The 22500-nt window shown below is 46.4% G+C and overlaps 1 protein-coding gene across 1 annotated transcript in view; it reads left to right on the plus strand.

The window, feature by feature from the left end:
- The first annotated feature begins 1633 nt into the window (after nucleotides 1-1633).
- The window catches only part of tbxa2r (thromboxane A2 receptor), a 23845-nt gene continuing 2978 nt past the window's right edge, over nucleotides 1634-22500 (plus strand). Inside the window, exons 1-3 of the mRNA XM_048253060.1 lie at nucleotides 1634-1867; nucleotides 12625-13615; nucleotides 16914-16992. Coding sequence (XP_048109017.1) covers nucleotides 12749-13615; nucleotides 16914-16992 — 946 coding nt within the window. The 5' untranslated portion in view covers nucleotides 1634-1867; nucleotides 12625-12748. The remainder of the gene's footprint in view (nucleotides 1868-12624; nucleotides 13616-16913; nucleotides 16993-22500) is intronic.

Raw genomic sequence — 22500 nt, forward strand, 5'->3', positions numbered from 1 at the left:
GTCAACTAGTGTGTGGAGGTGGTGGTGTGTGAGTCTGTTTGTGTGAGTATGTGTGTCTGTGTAAGGGTTGGTCTTTTGTGGCTGTGTAGAGATGGAAGGGTGTGTGTGTGTGTGTGTGTGTGTGTGTGTGTGTGTGTGTGTGTGAAGGTTGGTCTTGAGCATCAGTGTGGGGGTAGAGGTGTGTGTATGAGGGTGTATGCAGGGATGGATTACATGCACGGGCCTACCGGGCCCAGGCCCATGGCCCCAAGGGGTCAGGGGGCCCTGAAGCCCAAGTCATTGCATGGGATCACTGCCTCAATATCAACGCATCAGGATGTAGGCTATGAATCTGATTGAATTAAAGTATTGGCCATCCTCAAAATGCACCAGAATGTAGGAAATCACATCAAACAAAAAAAAAAAATTCTGGGGGAGGACCCCCAAACATATGTGACAATTAATAGGGGGCCCTTAATACATGTGGGCCCAGGGGTCCGAAAGTTCATAATCCGTCCATGTGTGTATGTGTGTGTACGTGTGTATGTGTTTGTGAGAAGGTTGGTCATCAGTTTAGAGATGGAGGCGTGTGTATGTGTGTGTGTGTGTGTGTGTGTGTATTAGGATAGGTCTGTGTTACAACACGCGGTATTACCCCCAGCTCACATTATGGCCGTTGAGTGCGCAACAAGACTTCATGGGCCACGGAGAGATAAAGCTTTAATTCATACCAGGAGCCGCCGTCTTGAAGCGCAACATAAAGCTTGTGCGCCTCACAGCGCCTCCTTAGATGGTCATCTGTGTGATTTACAGTGGACTGCTTCGTGGGAATGTTCCCTCTGAACAACATCAGGCTCCAATTTGGTCCTTATTAAGGGGCATCATTCACCCAAACACTGTCTCCGCCGCCACTGTTGGACTCCACATATTCTGCTATTACAGTCTAGAATGTTCCGTAATAAAGATGGAGACACTCGTAGAGAAGTCTCATGATTCCCCAGTTCCAAGGCCTAGTCCCAGGACTGTCTGGGGCTGCGTGTCAGCTGATCCAGCACGTCTGCTCTGCCGTGATCACTGTGTAATTATCGCCACATAAAGCTAGTTATTTCATAGTTTTCTTAACTCTGTGCGCCGAAGCCCGTTTTCCCCTGGGAGCAGCTGACTTAAATTCACGCTATTGTAGTCTACATTGCGCATGTTTCGGCGTTCGACGAAGCTGTAAATTATCGCCATCTGCACCGCTGGCAGCTAAATTGTTTCCTTATCAGGGAGCCTCTTCACAAACAGGAGGTCAATTTTCACAAAGCTGTTCTCCTGCAGGAATAGCGCTGCACTATCCGCGGCTGAAACAGCCAACTTTCCTTAATTAAGTTGCCTCAACTAACAACACCAGATCTACAAGGTCGGATTCAAAGGGATACTGTTTAGTCAGTGAATAATATCAGTGTTCCCAACAAATGTGGCTACTTTGGCGGATACTTTGAGCATTTCCTGGTTTTACATAAGTCGTCCCTTGATCTCCCGATCCCGAGTGACCATGGACAGAAGAGAGCCCAATATTTCTAAACACTCTTCCTGGCCCTCCCTCTCCCTCCTCCGTCTTCAGCTCTAAATCCACTGGGCAACTGGCGCGCATTCCCCCGGAGGCGCGCGAGTGGACGGACAGATCCTTATCACCTGCATCTACAGCCGAGGGTCAGTAAACACTTGCCGTTTACAGAAAGTTTAGGAATTTCAGAGCATAAATTTCTCTCCGCATTCCGAGAGTGGCAGCAGTCAACAGAAGTTACTGTAAGGAGCGGGAGAGGAGTTTGCGCGTGGACATTGCTGGAGAGTTGCTTTTCAGTGTAAAAACGAGGCTCGAGCTCCCAAAGGTTTTTCACTACAGGTAGGCTATGTTATCCGTTCCCTTCTCATAGCCAGCTTTTCTCAGGTCAGCGGTGCGAACGATGTAGGATACTGTTCCACGGACAACGAAAGCTTGTTGAACAGCGGGTGGAGATTAGCTGACATGTATGAAGTTAATAACGGAAGACAGACTTTATCGTTCTGAAGCAAATGTGTCCTGGATACACGCAGAAACAGCTGTTATAATACAAAAGAAAACCATGCATTTATATGATACATACATACATAACCTACACGGGCTGCCAGTCATAATAATGCATGCGCTCACTCACTCACTCTCTCTCTCTCACACACAAACACACACACACACTATACAGCCTTCATCAATGATGACCATCCGCTTCCATGCGTTCATTGAACGTCCGCGGTGCTGTAATGGAAACCTTATTGCGTAGCCAAGGAGACTATTGAGTTATTTTTAAATTATGCATTATTTACTTTTTATTAATTTCGTAGGCTAGAATGCCTCGAGTCGCGGCAACAATTGTGTTTAAATGTAGTAGCGTGTTTCAGGCTCTGGCAAGGCGGCAAGCGACTGAGCTTGAGAGCGACATGGTCAAGGGTCCTTGGCGTCAAATTCCAACGAGAAAGGTGTACCTTCTGCGTTGTGTTTCGACGTGGAGGTCCGTCAGATAGACATTCATGTTAATCCCTCATCGTCAAATATTGACGAAAGGAAACAAATGTCCATCAAAGGTGATGCCGTCACGTTATGCGACTAATAATTTGTTTGAAATGATCTAAAAACAAAAATCGCAGACCATCAGAGCCATAGGCTACCTTAGGTTACTTTGATCTTGCATAATTTTATTCAGCTTTGGTTTAGGTAAGGTAAAATAATAATAATAACAATAATCTCTAACTAAACTAACACGCGCATATTTTTGTATTGCAACCATTGTAGCCTACAGTTGTAACAGCGCGTACAGTCGTTATTCCCCGTATGCGCTCATTATAATAGGCTCTGCTCATGCCTAGATTCGAGGGCCCAGCAAATGAACTTCAGAAACAATATATTTAAGCTCACGACATTCAGACTGGCACAAAAAGTTAACGGCCCACCGGGAATCCTCCCGAAGCTCCGGATAGCCACTCCGGGGTTGCATTCAAATCATTACAGTTTTTTTTCAATCGCTAACAAGCGCTTACCCATAGCCTACTTCAGATACTTTTTCTAAACTCTTAACACAGACTCCAATCCTAGAAAACACAATTGGTCAAATGGCTAATTTTCTTCTCAAAAACACATTTTGTTAAATATATTACTAACACATATTTCTCTGCACACACTAACTTTACCAAAACACTGGAAATCTGACTCAAAATGAAATTATTCTGTCAAAGAATGGCACTTGTTTTCACTTCACAAGGTACATGCTTTCAGTCAAAGTACACCAGGGTTTCAAAATACTGGCTATTGTTAACATTACAGAAACGGCATAGACTTTTATGTTTCAGTTTTACAGGTATTTGCATGTCATTTTTACACTAAATGTCTTGGATGGGAACTGTAAGTCCACATGTTATGTTAACATTCAAAAGAATTCCAGTAAAAAGCAAATCAGTTTATTTTTTTCCTTTACTGTTTACTACAGGAGGTACAGTAGAAATACTGTTTACAGTATGATAGAACAGAAAAAGTTTTACTTACAGTGAACAACAAAAGGTATTTGCATGCAATTTTTACTGTTTACAGTATGATAGAACAGAAAAAGTTTTGCTTACAGTGAACAACAAAATATCCATGAAACACACAAGAGCATTCTGAACAAAAAAACAACAGCAAAAAGCCCAGATAAAAAGGGGGGAACTAAAAAAAGCAAAATGACTGCATCTAATCTCTGCTATCTTCAGGGTTAGGCCACATGTTTTCATCAACATCGCATTGATTACATGGTCAATGATAGTAGCACGAATTTCATCACTTGCAACCTTTGGAATGCCACCACCACGCATTCTTACACCTCTACCTTGCCCTCTCTTTGGGCCTGCTCTTTTCCCTGACCCTGCTCCTCTCACTGCTCCTGCATCTCTCACTGCATCTCTCACTGCTCCTGCATCTCTCACTGGGCCTGCTCTTCTCGTAAATACTGCAAAAACAATCCATAATTTTGTTGGGAGGTATAGCTTTTCTGTTAAGAAAATGTAAATGTAAATGTGTTCACTGACTGCATATCGTGTGAAAACGACATGAAATGTGTGAATGGTATGGCCACAAAAGACCGATGCTGTGCTAACTGTATTTAGAGTTTTGAAAATGTGACAACTGGTTGGACAAATTGTTGTTAGCGACTCAAAAAAACTGTAAGTTTGCTTTTTACTGGAATTCTTTCGAATGTGAACATAACATGTGGACATACAGTTCCCAACCAAGACATTTAGTGTAAAAATTGCATGCAAATACCTGTAAAACTGAAACATAAGTCTATGCAGTTTTTGTAATGTCAACAATAGCCAGTATTTTGAAACCCGGTGTACTTTGATTGACTGCATGTACCTTGTGAAGTGAAAACAAGTGTCATTCTTATAATTTCATTTTGAGTCAGATTTCCAGTGTTTTGGTAAAGTTAGTGTGTGCAGAGAAATATGTGTTAGTAATATATTTAACAAAATGTGTTTTTGAGAAGAAAATTATCCATTTGGCCAATTGTGTTTTCTAGGTGTGAGTCTGTGTTAAGAGTTTAGAAAAAGTATCTGAAGTAGGCTATGGGTAAGCGCTTGTTAGCGATTGAAAAAAAACTGTAACGATTTGAATGCAACCCCGGAGTGGCTATCCGGAGCTTCGGGAGGATTCCCGGTGGGCCGTTAACTTTTTGTGCCAGTCTGAATGTCGTGAGTTTAGAAAAAGTATCTGATGTATGAGTAAGCGCTTGTTAGCGAAAAAAACTGTAATTGAACAGATATTGCAACTGCATGGTTAACTATACCATGAGGTTAATAAAGCTGGTTCCGAATTAGTCATTGAATTAATAGCTTTATTTTGTTATATAGAAGTGTCTAAATAACCTGTTAAAATGTACCAGAATTCAGGAAATAGCATCTAGTCCAAAAACAGATATCAGTCAACCTATTTCTATAGAGGCCATGGTATCTAAAGAGCACCACAAACAACTATATCGCTTTTATTTTGAAACGTGCCTTCTCTTAAGCGAAAGTATTCTCTGAGCGCAGACAGGTGCGTCAGAAATATCAGCTTGAACAGTGATGTGAGTCGGCTAGAATAGATGTCTGGGATGTGACAGTTGGGCTAGATGAAACTGAGAATTCAAAATTCTAATTTTGTTAATAAAAACGTTGACTATCTTATAGTGCAGCTGTAGCCTAAAGCTTCCTCCAATGGTGTTAAGGTGAACGGTGTTAGACTTATGTTGCATTTTGTGTGTGAGTAATTAGACATAGCCTATAAGCTGCAACGAGTCTATTTGATGGAGAATAGTTTGAACCATTAAGATGGGCAAAAGGTGAGGCAAGACATCATTATTAGCCTGGTTATACCCATACGACCTTTCGGCAAATTTGGGCTTTGCTCTGTACAGTTGTGAAGGTCTGGGTGTTCCCAGGCTGCATCATTATAGTAACCTGAAGGTTAATGCATATGGATTGCTCCTAAACTGACAGCATGGGGCGTTCAGAAACTAAAGCAATGATGATTGACATGATGCTGACAGCACATGTCAGCACAATGACAGCACAATCTGAATAGCCTAGGGTGCAGGTTAAAACATTTGAAATCAACTTTGCACATGCAAACCTAGTCTATATTTTATATTTATAACATGTATTAATGTTAGCCTGAAATATTGTTTGTCTCAAACAAGATTATTTATGGTTTGGTCCAACAAAGATAATCTTAATGTGGGCTGTAAAAGGTTCCTGGGTCGGGCTGTGTTAAAAGTGTCCATTAGGCTGTTATTACTAGCAGTGCGTAGGATTATGAAAACCATTGTCTGTGTAGGCTATTATGACAGAAGACAGCCTAAAAGCTATCAATACACAAAATGAGTACTGCAGCGGGGCCCAGGCCGGACTGATTAAGTTCTGAAAATGGGCGATATAGGCCAGCCATCTTCAGAAATGTCTGATAACCTTATGGTAGGCCTGCAGATTTGTTCTTTGGTTTAAGCTCTGAACAATGTCCAAACCAAAATGTCAAAAAGAAAAGAAAGAAAACTTAAATCAGTCATCTGTGTTTTCTTCACCAGAATCTCTACCAATCTTAGTGAGCTTTTTTGTGCTGGTGCCATGTGCTGGTGAGATGTAAATATGAAATATTTATTTTACTCATGGAGTGACATGTGGGAAGGAGCCTAATTGACTTGACCTGCCATTATTTCTGACAGAGTGGGAGGGGGGTGGTCAATCAGTCTGGGTAAAGTTGATTAGGTGACCTCAGCCTCGGCCCATCTTCCAGTAAAAGGCTTCAGTGGTGGACATTAGGCTGGCGTTTGGCCTTCTGCACTCCCATGTTTGGAGTGTTTCGGGCCAGTCGCACTCAGGACGGTAGGACCCGTCCTAATGACCCCTGGTGCATTAGCCTTATCAGACCCCGTCGAGGTAAAGTGATTCGTAATGGCTCTCCGCGGCCCAGGTCACTGTGAGAGGCAACTGTCCGTGACGCGGTTTTGGGGCAGCAGACGCCAGGAAGTCTGTGTGTTTTGTGTGAAATGGAAATGCTCTCTTGTGTCCGTTAATTTTTTTTTATCACAAAACTGATTTGATATCTGTTCTCGTGTTTGGCTCAGGGTGTGTGTGTGTGTGTATGTGTGTTGGTGTGTGTGATGTATGTGTGTTAATGTTTGTGTGTGTTTGTACTGGTGCATTGCTCAGCAGGGGGAACTGTGGTTTGGGATGTCTCAGTTCTCTCATCAATGACACATGTTTATGTGTGTGTGTGTGTGTGTGTGTGTGTGTGTGTGTGTGTGTACTGTATATACATCTCTCATACAGAATCTCCTTGATAGACAGATGCATGTTGAACACACACATACAGCTTTAAGAGACCACTGCACATTTTTCTGATGTCATCCTACGTTTGCTGAGTGACATTTGAATCAGTTGACGGTCATATTCAAATTTGCAGTGGTTTCTTAATTTTGAATATGACCGTCAACTCATTCGAATGACATCAGAAAAATGTGCAGTGGTCCCTTAAAGCTGTAGGGCAGCCATGGCCTACTGGTTAACGCTTCAGACTTGTAACCGGAGGGTTGCCGGTTTGAACCCCGACCAGTAGGCACAGCTGAAGTGCCCTTGAGCAAGGCACCTAACCCCTCACTGCTCCCCGAGTGCAGCTGTTGTAGCAGGCAGCTCACTGCGCCGGGATTAGTATGTGCTTCACTTCACTGTGTGCTTAGTGTGTTTCGCTAATTCACGGATTGGGATAAATGCAGAGACCAAATTTCCCTCATGGGATCAAAATAGTATACTATACTTATACTTATACTTAAAGCTGTATTTGTGTTCAACATGCATCTGTCTATCATGAAGATTCGGTATGATTCCTCTTTCAACAGCGCAGAGATAATAACAACAGCATGATCCCAGGGTTGAGAGGAATACAAGATTAGAGAATGCAATGCCCACTGCTCTGAATAATCCCTATTTCACTGTGCAGTCCGTCAGCCTGTTTCTTCATTCAGACATCAGTCAATATAAACGCACAGAACATGGTGCATGTGTAGCAGGTGATGACATTTGCAAGATTGACTCTGAAGAAGACGCATGGGCATCCTGCTCCTTGGATCTCCCGTTTTGACTTCTGCGTCCTGTTCCGTGAGCACCAACCAGGCTGAAGCGCAAGTGACCCCCTTCGACCGTGTTGATAAAGATGGACATGGCCGGTGGGCATCAGATATTGATAAAGAGGTGCCAGAATGCATCTTGGGAATTTCAGCTTCAGAGAGGTTGTTCAAAATGACTGTATTGTAACACCTCCAATTATCAACCATTTCGTTCGAAAATTCTAAAACAACAATATTTATTAATACTTCAAAATAACATTTGAAAAATGAACCTTACATTTTTCAGTAGCCATAGGTGTATAGATTTTAACAAAATCTGGTTTGGTTCTTACCGGGGCCTTTATTGCCTGAATTATCCGATTTTGTGTACCACGCTCGAGTGGCTCCAAGCTCCACGTGGATTTGTACATACAGCTCTTTGAGTCACGGTAAAATGTCATTTTTGGTACATGGCTAATTTAGATACATCAATGGTGTGGGTGCTTGCGTTTCTTTAGGAATCCGCCGTCTTGGTTTGTATAGAAATTAATAGTAAGTGACACATACTGTACACGCAAGAGGATGGAAACACAGGACTGGTGGTAATAGGGGGCGTTCCGATACAGAATAATCTAAATCGTTATATATAAAATATATAATTGAGTTACTTTATTATTTCCGTTTACATCACAGTAGTTTTGGAATGGACAGAAAAATTGAATGTGTTCTCTAAAACACCAGTGCAATTGGACACTGAGACCCAGGGTCACTGGAGGTCAACCCAGAACTCTCACTGTGTCCAGTGTGGGTGTGATATTTGACCCATGGCCAGCACTGTTTCCAGTATTTTTCCCAGTAATGATATGGTTCTGAATGATTCTGATGATGAGTATTGTTTTGCAACACGCTTTATTTATTTCAAGAAATTCTAAATTCTGTTTCCCTGATATCATCACCATTGTGTCTTTATCACTTCCTGTTTACGCCCAGTGATGTAACAGCTTGGCTGGTGGTTGCCAGAAAACTAGCTTTGAAGTGATTCAGGAGCTTGATCCTTTTGAAAACCAAATCCTTGTTGATAAGCCCCCTTTTATCTCATATGAAGATGGTGTGTGTGTGTGTGTGTGTGTGTGTGTGTGTGTGTGTGTGTGTGTGTGTGTGTGTGTGTGTGTGTGTCTGGGGTGAGGGAGATGTAGCACAGCAGTAGTGGCAGTGTTTTGAACCATAAACAGGCCCAGTGCCCACAGGAATCCGGGTCCGAGTCCGACCTGAGGTCAATTCCCAAACTCTCCATCTTTCTCTCCCACTTATTTCCTGTCCTCTCTTCACGGCCCTGTATAAATGCAGAACAGCCCCACTGTGTGTGTGTGTGTGTGTGTGTATGTGTAAATGTGTTTAGGTAAAGGTGTGTGTGTGTGTGTAAGTGTGTGTGTGTGTGTCGGTAAGTGAGTGTGTGTGTGGGTAAGTGTGTGTGTGTGTGTGTGTGTGTGTGTGTGTGTGTGTGTGTGTGTGTGTGTAAATGTGTTTAGGTAAAGGTGTGTGTGTGTGTGTGTAAGTGTGTGTGTGTGTCGGTAAGTGAGTGTGTGTGGGTAAGTGTGTGTGTGTGTGTGTGTGTGTGTGTGCAGGTAAGTGTGTGTGTGTGTGTGTGTGTGTGTGTGTGTGTGGGTAAGAGTGTGTGTGTGTGTGTGTGTGTGTGTGTGTGTGTGTGTAGGTAAGTGTGTGTGTGTGTGTGTGTGTGTGTGTGTGGGTAAGAGTGTGGGTGGGTGTGTGTGTGTGTGTGAGGAGTGTCATAGAGAGTTAGGGCAGCTGTGTAATAATAGGTGAGTTACACAAAGCTCTATGCTAGCCATGCAGTGCCTTCTGGGTTTAAGAGGTGCAGTAATACATGAGGTTCCCCTGTATGTGATATCATGTGATACAGTATGTCAGTGGTCTTATATGGAGATGATCAGTGAGTTCTTTAGAAGGTTTCTCGTAGCAGTTCCAGAACCAAGGGATCTCAGGTGCTGACAAGGTTCCTTCTGTGATTGATTGGTTTCAAAGGTACAATCATTGTTGTGGTTGAACGACTTGTGCATTCGAGGGTTCCTCACCGATCTAATATGGAGATGGCTTCGGATCGTTTGATAAACGTACAGCCCTTGATAAGTGATGTTATGGAGAAATTATCCGACTCTTGATAGATGTACAGTCCTTGAGAAGCTTCCCTCTCTGACCATATGTGGATGACCATATGAGTCAGAGAGTTACTTCCTTGCAAATCAGCTACAATATCTTCCCAAATGGACACCGAAGCAAAATCCCCACCCGTGGTTAGCAATAGAACAAAATCTAACAATCCCCCATTACATTGCAGATTTACCATTTCTACCACAAGCAGTTAAAAAATGGACTCTTTCAAATACATCACTGTTAGCACCAGTCTGACAGCCTGGTGGAAAACCAATAGAATCACTAAATCCACCCTGACACCTTGTAGACTCACCCTTATATGGCACCGTCCTGACTTCCTACTACGCAAGACACCGATTCACTTCCCCAAATGGGAATCTAAAGGTATCACCCACCTCCACCACTTATTTAAAAATAACCAATTCCTATCATTTCACACAATTGTCCAGAAATATGGGGTTGGAAAATACCAGTTCCTTCATTACCATCAACTGAAAGCAAAATCAATAAAAACAGCTCACTTGAACCTACAAACACCATTGAACAGCTATTAAGAATTGCAGACCATCCACAAAAAAAATATTTCTTAAGTCTACAAAGTGATTGCCTCTTCAACCTCCTCCATAACACTCCCAAAAGCAAAATGGGAAAATGACCTGGTCCTCCTTCCAACCCCAGATTTCTAGACAAATATCTGCAAGAATATATTCGCTATGACTTCCAACACCAACCAAACTCATACAACATAAAACCATTCACAGGACTCACTTCACCCAAAGCTAACTATTCAAAATGGGAATAGCCGACACAGACATCTGCCCTCACTGCACGTCGGGGTGCACTGACACATATTAGCATGGCGCAGTCAATCTCCTATGGACATCAGTCACATGACATTCTCCACCATCTTGGACTGTAGAGTCCCACTCTCCTCCACACCTTGTCTTCTAGGAGACACCACTTCTATCCTCGTTCCACAGAAACTGAAATATCCAGTACTTGTCTCTTTAACTATCGCTAAGAAAATAGTCTTTCAAAACTGGACAAAAGAAGAACGATAGATCAGCCTTCAAAGACATCTTGAACCCTTTCATAACCTTCCTTCAAACTCAGCAATAACTGTGCCATTTACACCCCATATCCCCCTTCCCCAGGTCATTATGCTGATATAACCCCTCTCCATCCCTCTCTCTTTCCCTACTTCTCTCTCTCTCTCTCTCTCTCTCTCTCTCTCTCTCTCTATCACCTTGCACACACTCCCAATCACACACACACACACACAGACACACACTTACAGCCACCGGCCCTCTCAGTAGATCTCTCTACTCACACAGTAATACTGTATCTGTATATCTGTCTGTCTGTCTGTCTGTATGTATTTGTCTGCCTGTCTGTCTACTTGTCCGTCCACTCGCCTATCTGTCTGTCTTCGTCCATTGATCTGCTTGTCTGTATATTAGCATCTGTCTGTCTATCGTTTGTATCTGTTTTTCTGCCTCTATCTGTCTGTTAGCGTCTGCCTGTCTACTGTCTGTATATGTCTGTCCATCTGTATTTAGTCTAATACTGTCCAATTTGCCATCAGTTATTGTTCACAAGCAATGTTTTTTTTTATTTATTTTATTTATTATCTATCTCACAATATTAGGGCTATCACAGTATTAGGGGGTGGATGTGGGTCTGTCTGGAGTCTGGAATACATCATTTGAATTCAAAATAAAGTTGTCCTCCCCACGAGGTGGCAAAAAGAGAGTTAGAGATGGATACAGTAGTTGATTAATGATCCTAAGTTATGTTATATGGAGACGTTTTCCAACTCTTGAGAGATGTACAGTCCGAGATAAGCTTCCCTCTGTGACCATATATGAGGATGATCATATGTTTTAGAGATCTTCAAAGACTCAGGAAGTGATGACTGACCTCTGACGCAGAAGTAGAGTAGAAGCGAGGTCAGCGCTGGGGTGGTCTCACATGAACAAGAGCAGACGCAGTATGCCCGTGTGTTTGGACCCCAAGAGCCTTTAGACAACACCGTGCCACCTTTAGACAACGCCGTGCCACCTTTAGACAACGCCGTGCCACAACGCCGTGCCACCTTTAGACAACACCGTGCCACCTTTAGACAACGCTGTGTCACCTTTAGACAACGCCATGCCACCTTTAGACAACACCGTGCCACCTTTAGACAACGCTGTGTCACCTTTAGACAACGCCGTGCCACCTTTAGACAACACCATGGCACCTTTAGACAACGCCGTGCCACAACGCTGTGCCACCTTTAGACAACGCCGTGCCACGGAGCAAGTTCTCATAACACTTCAACTAAATCAACGCAAGTTCTTATAACACTTCCACTAAACCAACAAGTTCTAACATAATGTATTGTGTGGTTTGGATAATGCTGTCAAATGTATTGTTAATACTAAACGCATGGAATGACCCAGTTGTATAGTGCATGTGAATACAGAAGATACATTCCGAGTGAAGACCGCGTTCCGTCCCACGGTTGCTATCGTGTCGCCGTAGCATGCCTCTGTCTGTCTGGCAGTGGGAAACTGCCTCTGACAGGATTCCGTCCACAGCGTTGAGCACTTTTAAATAATAAACATGTCTGTGTTTGGGAGTCTAAAGTGAATTCCTGTCCTTTCAGTCTCATAAATAAATTGGTCATAGTGACGACAGCAAATATTTAGATGAAAAATTGATTCGTTGATGCGTTGAAAACTATTTTTCTTCGACTGTCCGGTTGTTTAGATGAAATAAATCATAGCCATGCAATAGTTCTCCCACAAACATCTGGACATGTCTCTGTGTGTGTGTGTGTGTGTGTGTGTGTGTGTTGCAGGAGAATGCTTTGACAAGTCTGACGTCTTCAGGATGAAGTAACATATGAGCGAGCGTCTTCCCAGCTTCTGGAAGCCTGCAGCCGAGCCCTTCACACAACCAACCAACCAACCAACCAATCAGCCATGCAGCCACATATGATTGACAGCAACTGGACCTCCCCCTCCGCCTCCTCAGCCAATGAGACGCCGCTGTGCTACTCCATCAGCAGCCCGCCCTACAACTACACGAGCACGCTGGCGTCGGCGTACTTCTCTGCGGTGTTCAGCGGGCTGGGCCTGAGCTCCAACCTGTTCGCCCTGGTGGTGCTGCTGCGGGCGCTCTCTCTGCGCTGCGCCGCGCGGTCCGCCTCTCGGCCCGGCTCTCGACCGCCACGCTCCTCGCGCTCCTCCTTCCTCATCTTCCTCTGCGGCCTCGTCTTCACCGACTTCATGGGCCTGATGGTCACCGGCTCCATAGTGGTCTCGTTCCACGCCACGCAGTTCAACTGGCGCCGGCTGGACCCGCACTGCCACTTCTGCAACTTCATGGGCACGTCCATGGTGTTCTACGGGCTGTGCCCGCTCCTGCTGGGCGCCGCCATGGCCGTGGAGCGCTTCATGGGCATCAACAGGCCCTTCTCGCGCTCGGGCAACATGTCGCGGCGCCGCGCCTGCCTGATGGTGGCGCTGGTGTGGCTGTTTGCGGGCACCGTGGCGCTGCTCCCCCAGGCGGGCGTGGGCAGCTACCACATCCAGTACCCGGGCTCCTGGTGCTTCCTACGCATCAGCGCCGAGCTCGGACGCGACCTCACCTTCTGCCTGGTGTTCTCGCTGGTGGGGCTGCTGTCGCTGGCCACGTCCTTCCTGCTCAACACGGTCAGTGTGGTCACTCTGCTGCGCGTGTGCTGCGGGCCGGACGCGGTCCAGAGGCGGCGGGACCACGAGGTGGAGATGATGGTGCAGCTCATCTTCATCATGCTCATCGCCTCCGTCTGCTGGTGCCCTCTGCTGGTGAGTGTGCACACTACCACTGCAGGCAGGAGGACACTGACACACACACATACACACACACACACACACACACAAACACGCACACACACGCACACACACACACATACACAAACGCACACACACACTCACACTACAGGCAGGAGGAGACACACACACACACTACCATTGCAGGCAGGACACACACACACACACACACACACACACACACACACACACACACACACACACACACACACACACACACACACATAAGAGACACACACACATATACACACACACACACTACAGGCTGGAGGAAACACACATAGAGTACACACATACACTGCAGGCAGAAGGAACATATACATATGCAAAGACACACACCCATACATACTGCTGACAGGAGACACATACAGTATACACACGCTAAGCACACACACCCACTCACACACTGCAGCCAGGGGGAACATACACATGCAAGCACACACACACACATGCAGCATACACTCACATACCAGTCATGGACATACACTCACACACACACACACACACACATACACACACACTCACATGACCAGTCATGGACATACCAGCCTTAACTTCCTCATTCTTTTGAGAGGAATTCAAGCATTTTAGCACTAAAAGTAGCTGGGAAAGTCTGGGAAAGCTTAGAAGTCGTTGAGAGGCCTCATAATTCACTAAGACCTTTTCACAAAAGAACAGAAAGTGGCTGTTTGCATGATTCAACATCGCAATGTTTTGAAAGTCAAACACAAACACACACATACACACACTCACATCCTATCTAGAAGTTGTTTTGATTTTCATAAATGAAGTAGGGGGATACTCCCTCTAAACACCAAAGTCCAAAGTCTGCTTTATTGTCAATTTCTTCACATGTCAAGACATACAAAGAGATCGAAATTGCGTTTCCTACTATCCCACGGTGGAGACAAGACATATTTTACCAATTAGGTCCACAGACAAACATAACATTCAAGTAAACAATATAAAAAGTAAAAATAAGAAGGTACATACAATGAAGAAATAAGAGCAGCAAAATTTTGTAGAAATTGTGCAATTGTGCATACAGTAGACAGTCAATATAATAGTGCAAAAGTCAGGCCAATAAATGGCTGAGGTAGTTCTGTTTGACCTAAGTATGCAAGTGGCATAGTGGTGGAAGTTATGTAAGAGCAGCAGAAGTGTGTTCAGAAGTGTTCAGGACAACAGGACAACAACAACAAGTTGCAAGTGTGCAAGTGTACAAGTGGGAAGTGCAAGTGGAGTAGTGCAAGTGGAGAGAGTGCAAGTGGAGTAGTGCAAGTGGAGTAGTGCAAGGCAGCCATTGTGGGTCTAAAAGTCCAGGATGTTATGTAGCTGAGGGTGGAGGGGGGAGAGAGTTCAGGATCCTAACAGCCTGGTGTATGAAGCTGTTGGTGAGTCTGGTGGTGCGGGAGCGCAGGCTTCTGTACCTCTTCCCAGAGGGCAGTAGATCAAACAAACTGTGAGCGGGGTGACTTGCATCACTCACAATTGTGGTCGCCTTGCGGGTGAGGTGGGAGGTGTAAATGTCCCTCAGGGAGGGGAGTGAAGCACCAATAATCCTTCCAGCTGTGTTGAAATCAGATGATTTTGGTTTATGTGAAAGAAACAAAGTTCATGACATTCTTTTTGGGAATTGAACCCATGAACAGGGTGGAGCTAACACACACACACACACACACACACACACACACACACTTAAATGCATTCATGGCATTCACCCCATGGCAAGGGTGGGTCTATTTTGTGTTCCATCACTTGAGCTACAGGCAGGAAAAAAAGCCTCCTGTTCCGTCGAGAATGTTTCCTCTATTATTGGTTAAGTGTTTTCCGTAAAAGCCTTATCAGAACCCTCATCACTTGGTATCACCCAGGCTCTTCCACGGCCCAGGCCCGGCTCCTCCATTGTTCGTGAGGGGTCGGTCTGCTTGGAACTTTGTGTTGCCCGTTCTCCCATAAGCCCTCTGCAGCTCACATGAAGGTGTCAGCGCTGGCCGAGAGCTCGGCGCTCGCTAGCGCACAGGAAGTGGCCGAGGCATTGGGCAGGGGAGTGTCGCTGCTCCATATGGAGGCCTCCGATAAGACCCTGCAGGCCAAGATCCGTCTCCGGCTAGATACAGATACAGGACAGGAAACACTCTCACACACACTCGTGCGCACGCACTCACAGACTCATATACATCTCACACACACACACACACACACACACACACACACACACTGAGGTTTGCTATTGGTCGTGGATACACATCCACATGCAGATGCAGACCAACTTTCTCACACACACACACAAAAACTTACACAAAGAAACACACACACACACACGTTGTTGAACTATCTGACTCTACTCTACATCCTCCAGATTACTGCCCCCACGGCCGCATTAGTGAACCCCAGTGAACCTTCATTAATGGACCCCAGCGCCGCTGGGAACACACACACGTCAGGGCACAGGGCAACATAAGCACACTGACCGGTCACTCCTCTACACACACACACACACACACACACACACGTCAGGGAACATGAGCACACTGATCGCTCACTCCTCTAGTCCTCTCCACATGTCAGTCCAGGGTGCCCAGCCGGCAGCCCATTGACCAGCCATCATAACCACAGTACCCACAGGCCTCGAGGGCTCTCATCTAACCCCCGCCTCGGGGGTACTTGGAGATGGAGTTGATCCAACCATGTGCCTGTGTCCAGTATCCTAGCAACCACACACACACACACACACACACTGATGGCGTTGTGGCCGAGACAGCTCCACCATTTCTGTGCCATTCTGGGGAGGAGAGGAGAGCAGAGCAGAGGAGAGAGCGTTTGGGACGAGTCCAGCGAGTTAATAATATTTATCCGCTACGTTTAATTTAACGAGTGCTGTCCACACAAGGGTGGGCTGCCCTTCACACGGCAGACCTCCCAGAGAGGGGTGATCATGGTCACACTAACAGAGATCGTTCATCACAAGATATCCTGCCAAACCACGTCCTCCGAGTTGATGTTCCCCTGCAAAGAACTTTAGATGGGATGTTGGAACACCTTTATAGTAGCCGTAAAATGCTTACTGATTTGTCAGATTTCTCACAGATTTGTCATAATTCAGTGACCTAGTCCTCAGATTTTTCATCCTCGTTTGACCTCGTCTAGGAAAACTGTGAGTGCGTCTGTGACTGTCCCCCCTGTTTCACCTGTGTTGATGTCTTACTGTATGTGTGTGTGTTTTGCATGTGTGTGTGTCTTTGTGTGTGTGCCTTTGTGTTCTCCTATGCAGATGTATATTCTCATGAGTGCCCTGTTGGGGGCGCCAGTGAAACCTGACTACATTCTGTTCGGCCTGCGTTTGGCCACCTGTAATCAGATCTGTGACCCCTGGGTCTACATCCTGTGTCAGGAGTCCAGGCTGAGGCGAGTAAACAAACAAATAAACAAACAAACAAATGACCACGGCCTCATCTCCAGCCACTCTCTGCTCTGCACTTAGCTGGACTCTGTGACTTAAAGCGTAACTCTCGCCAAAATGCAACCTAGGGTCTTTTCGTGAATGTACCCAATCAAACTTTCATTTAAAAAAGCATATAATTACGTCGGAAGCGCCACTTCTAAGCTTGACCACATGTCGTTTTCGGGTCAAATGGCCTTTTGAATGAGAGTGGTAGGGACATTACTATTTTCGCTATTTTTAAATTATTTGGTTCTCGACACAACAAGAAATTGTTCGGTATCATTAGGTTTATTGAACTCCTAGAAAGCATTGTGATCATTGTTTGTGTACGGAGTTTACTAAAAAGAAAGGTTTTGGTCAACGCACTTCTTGACTGGCAAGATGGCGGCGAGTGGAAAAACCAAGTGAGTTGTTCAAAACCTTTCTTTTAGTAAACTCTGTGTACACAATTTTTTTTCTAAATGCTCGAGTTCATGTGTAGAGACCCTGGTGATACTTCGATCAACATTTCATGTTGTGTCGAGCCTTCTTAGTGTTCTAAAAATAGTGATTTTGATGCGATCATGAATCAAAATAGTGCCCCTAGCACTCCCATTCAAAAGGCCATTTGACCCGAAAACGACAATCTTAAAAGTCAAGCTTAAAAGTGGCGCTTCCAACATATTTATGCTTATAAATGAAAGCTTGCCTCGGGTACATTCACAAAAAGACCCTAGGTTGCATTTTGGTGAGAGCTTTACTACCCCCTCCCCACCCCACTGCGTGGACTGATTTGCCCCACTTTGCCCCTATGGTGCTGTCACCCCTGTGGAACCACCCCGGTAACCCCTCTGCCCTGTACCCTGCCCACTCTCTCCGCTGGCCGCTAAACCCGCTCACCCGGCTAAGATGCGCCCGCTCTCTGCCACTCTGGCTTCCGCCATCATGAACTCATGAACTCTGCACCTTGCTAGTACAGGCTACCACGCTCTGAGGCTGTGCCACCCTCCCTGCTAGTACAGGCTGCCTCACGCCTGAGGCTGTACACCCTCCCTGCTAGTACAGGCTACCACGCCTGAGGCTGTGCCACCCTCCTGCTAGTACACAGGCTACCACGCTTGAGGCTGTGCCACCCTCCCCTGCCAGTACAGGCTAACACGCCTGAGGCTGTGCCACCTCCCCAAGCTAGTACAGGCTACCACGCCTGAGGCTGTGCCACCCTCCCTGCCAGTACAGGCTACCATGCTCTGAGGCTGTGCCACCCTCCCTGCCAGTACAGGCTACCATGCCTGAGGCTGTGCCACCTCCCTGCCAGTACACAGGCCACCACGCCTCTGAGGGTTGTGCCACCCTCCCTGCCAGTACAGGCTACCATGCTCTGAGGCTGTGCCACCCTCCCTGCTAGTACAGGCTAACACGCCTGAGGCTGTGCCACCCTCCCTGCTAGTACAGGCTAACACGCCTGAGGCTGTGCACCTGCTAGTACAGGCTAACACGCCTGAGGCTGTGCCATCTCCCTGCTAGTACAGGCTAACACGCCTGAGGCTGTGCCACCCTCCCTGCCAGTACAGGCTACCACGCCTGAGGCTGTGCCACCCTCCCTGCTAGTACAGGCTACCATGCTCTGAGGCTGTGCCACCCTCCCTGCTAGTACAGGCTAACACGCCTGAGGCTGTGCCACCCTCCCTGCTAGTACAGGCTACCACGCCTGAGGCTGTGCCACCCTCCCTGCTAGTACAGGCTACCACGCCTGAGGCTGTGCCACCCTCCCTGCTAGTACAGGCTAACACGCCTGAGGCTGTGCCACCCTCCCTGCTAGTACAGGCTACCATGCTCTGAGGCTGTGCCACCCTCCCTGCTAGTACAGGCTAACACGCCTGAGGCTGTGCCACCCTCCCTGCCAGTACAGGCTACCATGCTCTGAGGCTGTGCCACCCTCCCTGCTAGTACAGGCTAACACGCCTGAGGCTGTGCCACCCTCCCTGCCAGTACAGGCTACCATGCTCTGAGGCTGTGCCACCCTCCCTGCCAGTACAGGCTACCATGCTCTGAGGCTGTGCCACCCTCCCTGCTAGTACAGGCTAACACGCCTGAGGCTGTGCCACCCTCCCTGCTAGTACAGGCTAACACGCCTGAGGCTGTGCCACCCTCCCTGCCAGTACAGGCTACCACGCCTGAGGCTGTGCCACCCTCCCTGCCAGTACAGGCTACCATGCTCTGAGGCTGTGCCACCCTCCCTGCCAGTACAGGCTACCACGCCTGAGGCTGTGCCACCCTCCCTGCCAGTACAGGCTACCACGCTCTGAGGCTGTGCCACCCTCCCTGCTAGTACAGGCTACCACGCTCTGAGGCTGTGCCACCCTCCCTGCCAGTACAGGCTACCATGCTCTGAGGCTGTGCCACCCTCCCTGCCAGTACAGGCTACCATGCTCTGAGGCTGTGCCACCCTCCCTGCCAGTACAGGCTACCACGCTCTGAGGCTGTGCCACCCTCCCTGCTAGTACAGGCTACCACGCCTGAGGCTGTGCCACCCTCCCTGCTAGTACAGGCTAACACGCCTGAGGCTGTGCCACCCTCCTGCTAGTACAGGCTAACAAAGCACCCTCCCTGCTAGTACAGGCTACCACGCCTGAGGCTGTGCCACCCCTCCCTGCCAGTACAGGCTACCATGCCTGAGGGCCGTGCCAATCCTCCCTGCCAGTACAGGCTACCATGCTCTGAGGCTGCGCCACCCTCCCTGCCAGTACAGGCTACCACGCTCTGAGGCTGTGCCACCCTCACCCCACACATTAGTCATCTGAAGCACTCTCTTTCTGTGCATGGCTTAAGACATCACTGTTTGTGTCTGTGGTGTGTGTGTGTGTGTGTGTGTCTGTGGTGTGTGTGTGTGTTTGTGTGTTGTGTATGTGTGTGTGTGTGTGTGCGTTGTTAATTTGTGGTGTAGTGGTGGCGAACATGTGTTATTGTGAGCATGTGTGTGTGTGTATGTATGTGAGCTTGTGTGTTTATTTCACTTGAAGTGTCGGTGTGTGTTTGTCTCTGTGTTTATGTGTGTGTCTGTGTGTATCTGTCACTGTGTCTGTCTCTGTCTCTTTGTGTGTGTGTGTGTATGTGTGTGTTGTGGTGGAGGCGAAAATGTGTTATAAAGACTATGTTTGTGTTTGTGATTGTGTATATGTAAGCTTGTGTGTTTATTTCAGTTGAAGTGTCGGTGTGTGTCTGTCAGTGTTGAGCCATGGCTTTAGGCCAGCAGGCACTTGACTACTGTTTAATCAGCTCTTAAAGCGCTCTGTGACGTGTGTGTGATTGGTTCGTTTCAGACATGCACAGGAAAAGGCGTTACATTCCTTGTGCCTTAGGTGGGGGATTTCCCACAAATGCCGAGCAACAGCCAAGCCTACTCCACATTAAACAGCATGACACAAGATTCAACAGCAATGCACAATTGGCTTGTGGCAGTCGTGACACCACATGCTGTACCCAGGATCCATTTAGGCTCTCAGTAACGATTCAACAAACACTGCCACAGAGGCCAATCAGCAGCCAAGCTTATCTGAGAGGCCGTTTACACGACACCGCCGGGTGGATTTTCTCTTACCGCTTTCACACCTTTAACGACTCCGGCAAGAAAAACCTGCGGTACAATACAGAGGTGTAACCGCCAAATGTGCTGTAGTGCATATTCCAGACCAGTCGATGGCGCCGCTTGTGCAGAAGCTTCATTACAATTTCGCTGAATCGCTGTGAAGAAAAAACATTGTTGAAACAGTTTGTTAAGCCAGAGAATGTCTAATAAGTGCTCTGGGTTAAGCAGTCGTGATGAATAAGGAGACTACAGACAATCTGGTTTTCAATTCAACTGTTAAACTAATAAAGTTCATTTTCAAGGTATGTGACTGCTATGTGAAATTTCAAATGCTTAGCCTACGATTGCATTAGGTCTGAGCACCACTGGAGAAAACACTAACATGCAGAAAGCTAATGTTTAACTGAGTTGCTTAACGCGGTGCTTCTAACTTAGCCACTAAAGGCTGATAGGCTACATTGTGCACATAAAATCATGACAGGGGAAAGAAAAACATTTTAATATGATAAATAAATGGTTTGGTTTGTTTTGACAAGCAACATGTCAGGTCGAGTCCGTGGCTGAGTTGAGAGGTGGGGCTATGTCGCCATAAAGTTGCCGGCTTAGCACCTACAGTACGCCTACACGGGCGAAAAGTTAGCCGGGCGGTTTCAAAAGTTCCCATTTCGGAAGCCGGTTTCAAAAGCTATCGGTTTCAGTCTCCTAAACTGCCGGCATAGTGTACATGCAAGGCGTAACCGTTAACAAAACCTCACCGGTTTCACAAAAACCGGCGTCGTGTGCACGGCCCCTAAGATTACACTACAGGACAGGAGTTATGGTAACAATACACAACCAATCCTATCTAAGATTACACTACAGGACAGGAGTTATGGTAACAATACACAACCAATCCTATCTAAGATTACACTACAGGACAGGAAATACAGTAATCTAAGATTAGACAACAGGACAGGAGACACGGTAATCTAAAATTACACTACAGGACATGAGATACAGTAACAATACACAATCAAGCCTGTATAAGATTACACAACAGGACATGAGATACAGTAACAATACACAATCAAGCCTATATAAGATTACACTACAGGACATGAGATACAGTAACAATACACAATCAAGCCTATATAAGATTACACAACAGGACATGAGACATGGTAACAATACACAATTGGCTGGCGGTAGTCACAAATGCGCATGTGGCTGTATACTGTAGGCTCTCCTTCACGGCACAACATGTGCTACCGGTAGCCTAACTAAAAAAATCACAACAGAGAAAACACAAAACATTAGCAACAGAGCCGCTTTTGTTAGTGTATCACTGGTTATCAAGCAGAGCAGCTTTTGTTAGTATATCACTGGTTATCAAGCAGAGCACCTTCCTTCACGGGTGTTTTGTTGAATAAGGCCCATGACACCTCCCAAAGGCTCAACAGTGGTGTCTGGCATCCTGGACCAACCCTCTTCCAACACTCATGATGGGTTGGGACACGTTACAAACAGAAACATCAACAAGCACAACTCCAGAAACACAGCAGCAAGAGTTCCCATATCTCTGAGTCAGTTCTGCTCAGAACGTGACCCCAGGCAGTCTGGGAGCGCCTCCACACTAACCACTGGCTTGCCTTTCCACCAGCTTCACACAGCTCCTGTACAGCTGAAATAGGAAATAGGAGGAACTCATTCCAGTGAAATAGGAAATAGGAGGAACTCATTCCAGTGAAATAGGAAATAGGAGGAACTCATTCCAGTGAAATAGGAAATAGGAGGAACTCATTCCAGTGAAATAGGAAATAGGAGGAACTCATTCCAGTGAAATAGGAAATAGGAGGAACTCATTCCAGTGAA

The sequence above is a fragment of the Alosa alosa genome, chromosome 9 (genome assembly GCF_017589495.1).
Source record: "Alosa alosa isolate M-15738 ecotype Scorff River chromosome 9, AALO_Geno_1.1, whole genome shotgun sequence".
Lineage (NCBI taxonomy): Eukaryota > Metazoa > Chordata > Actinopteri > Clupeiformes > Clupeidae > Alosa > Alosa alosa.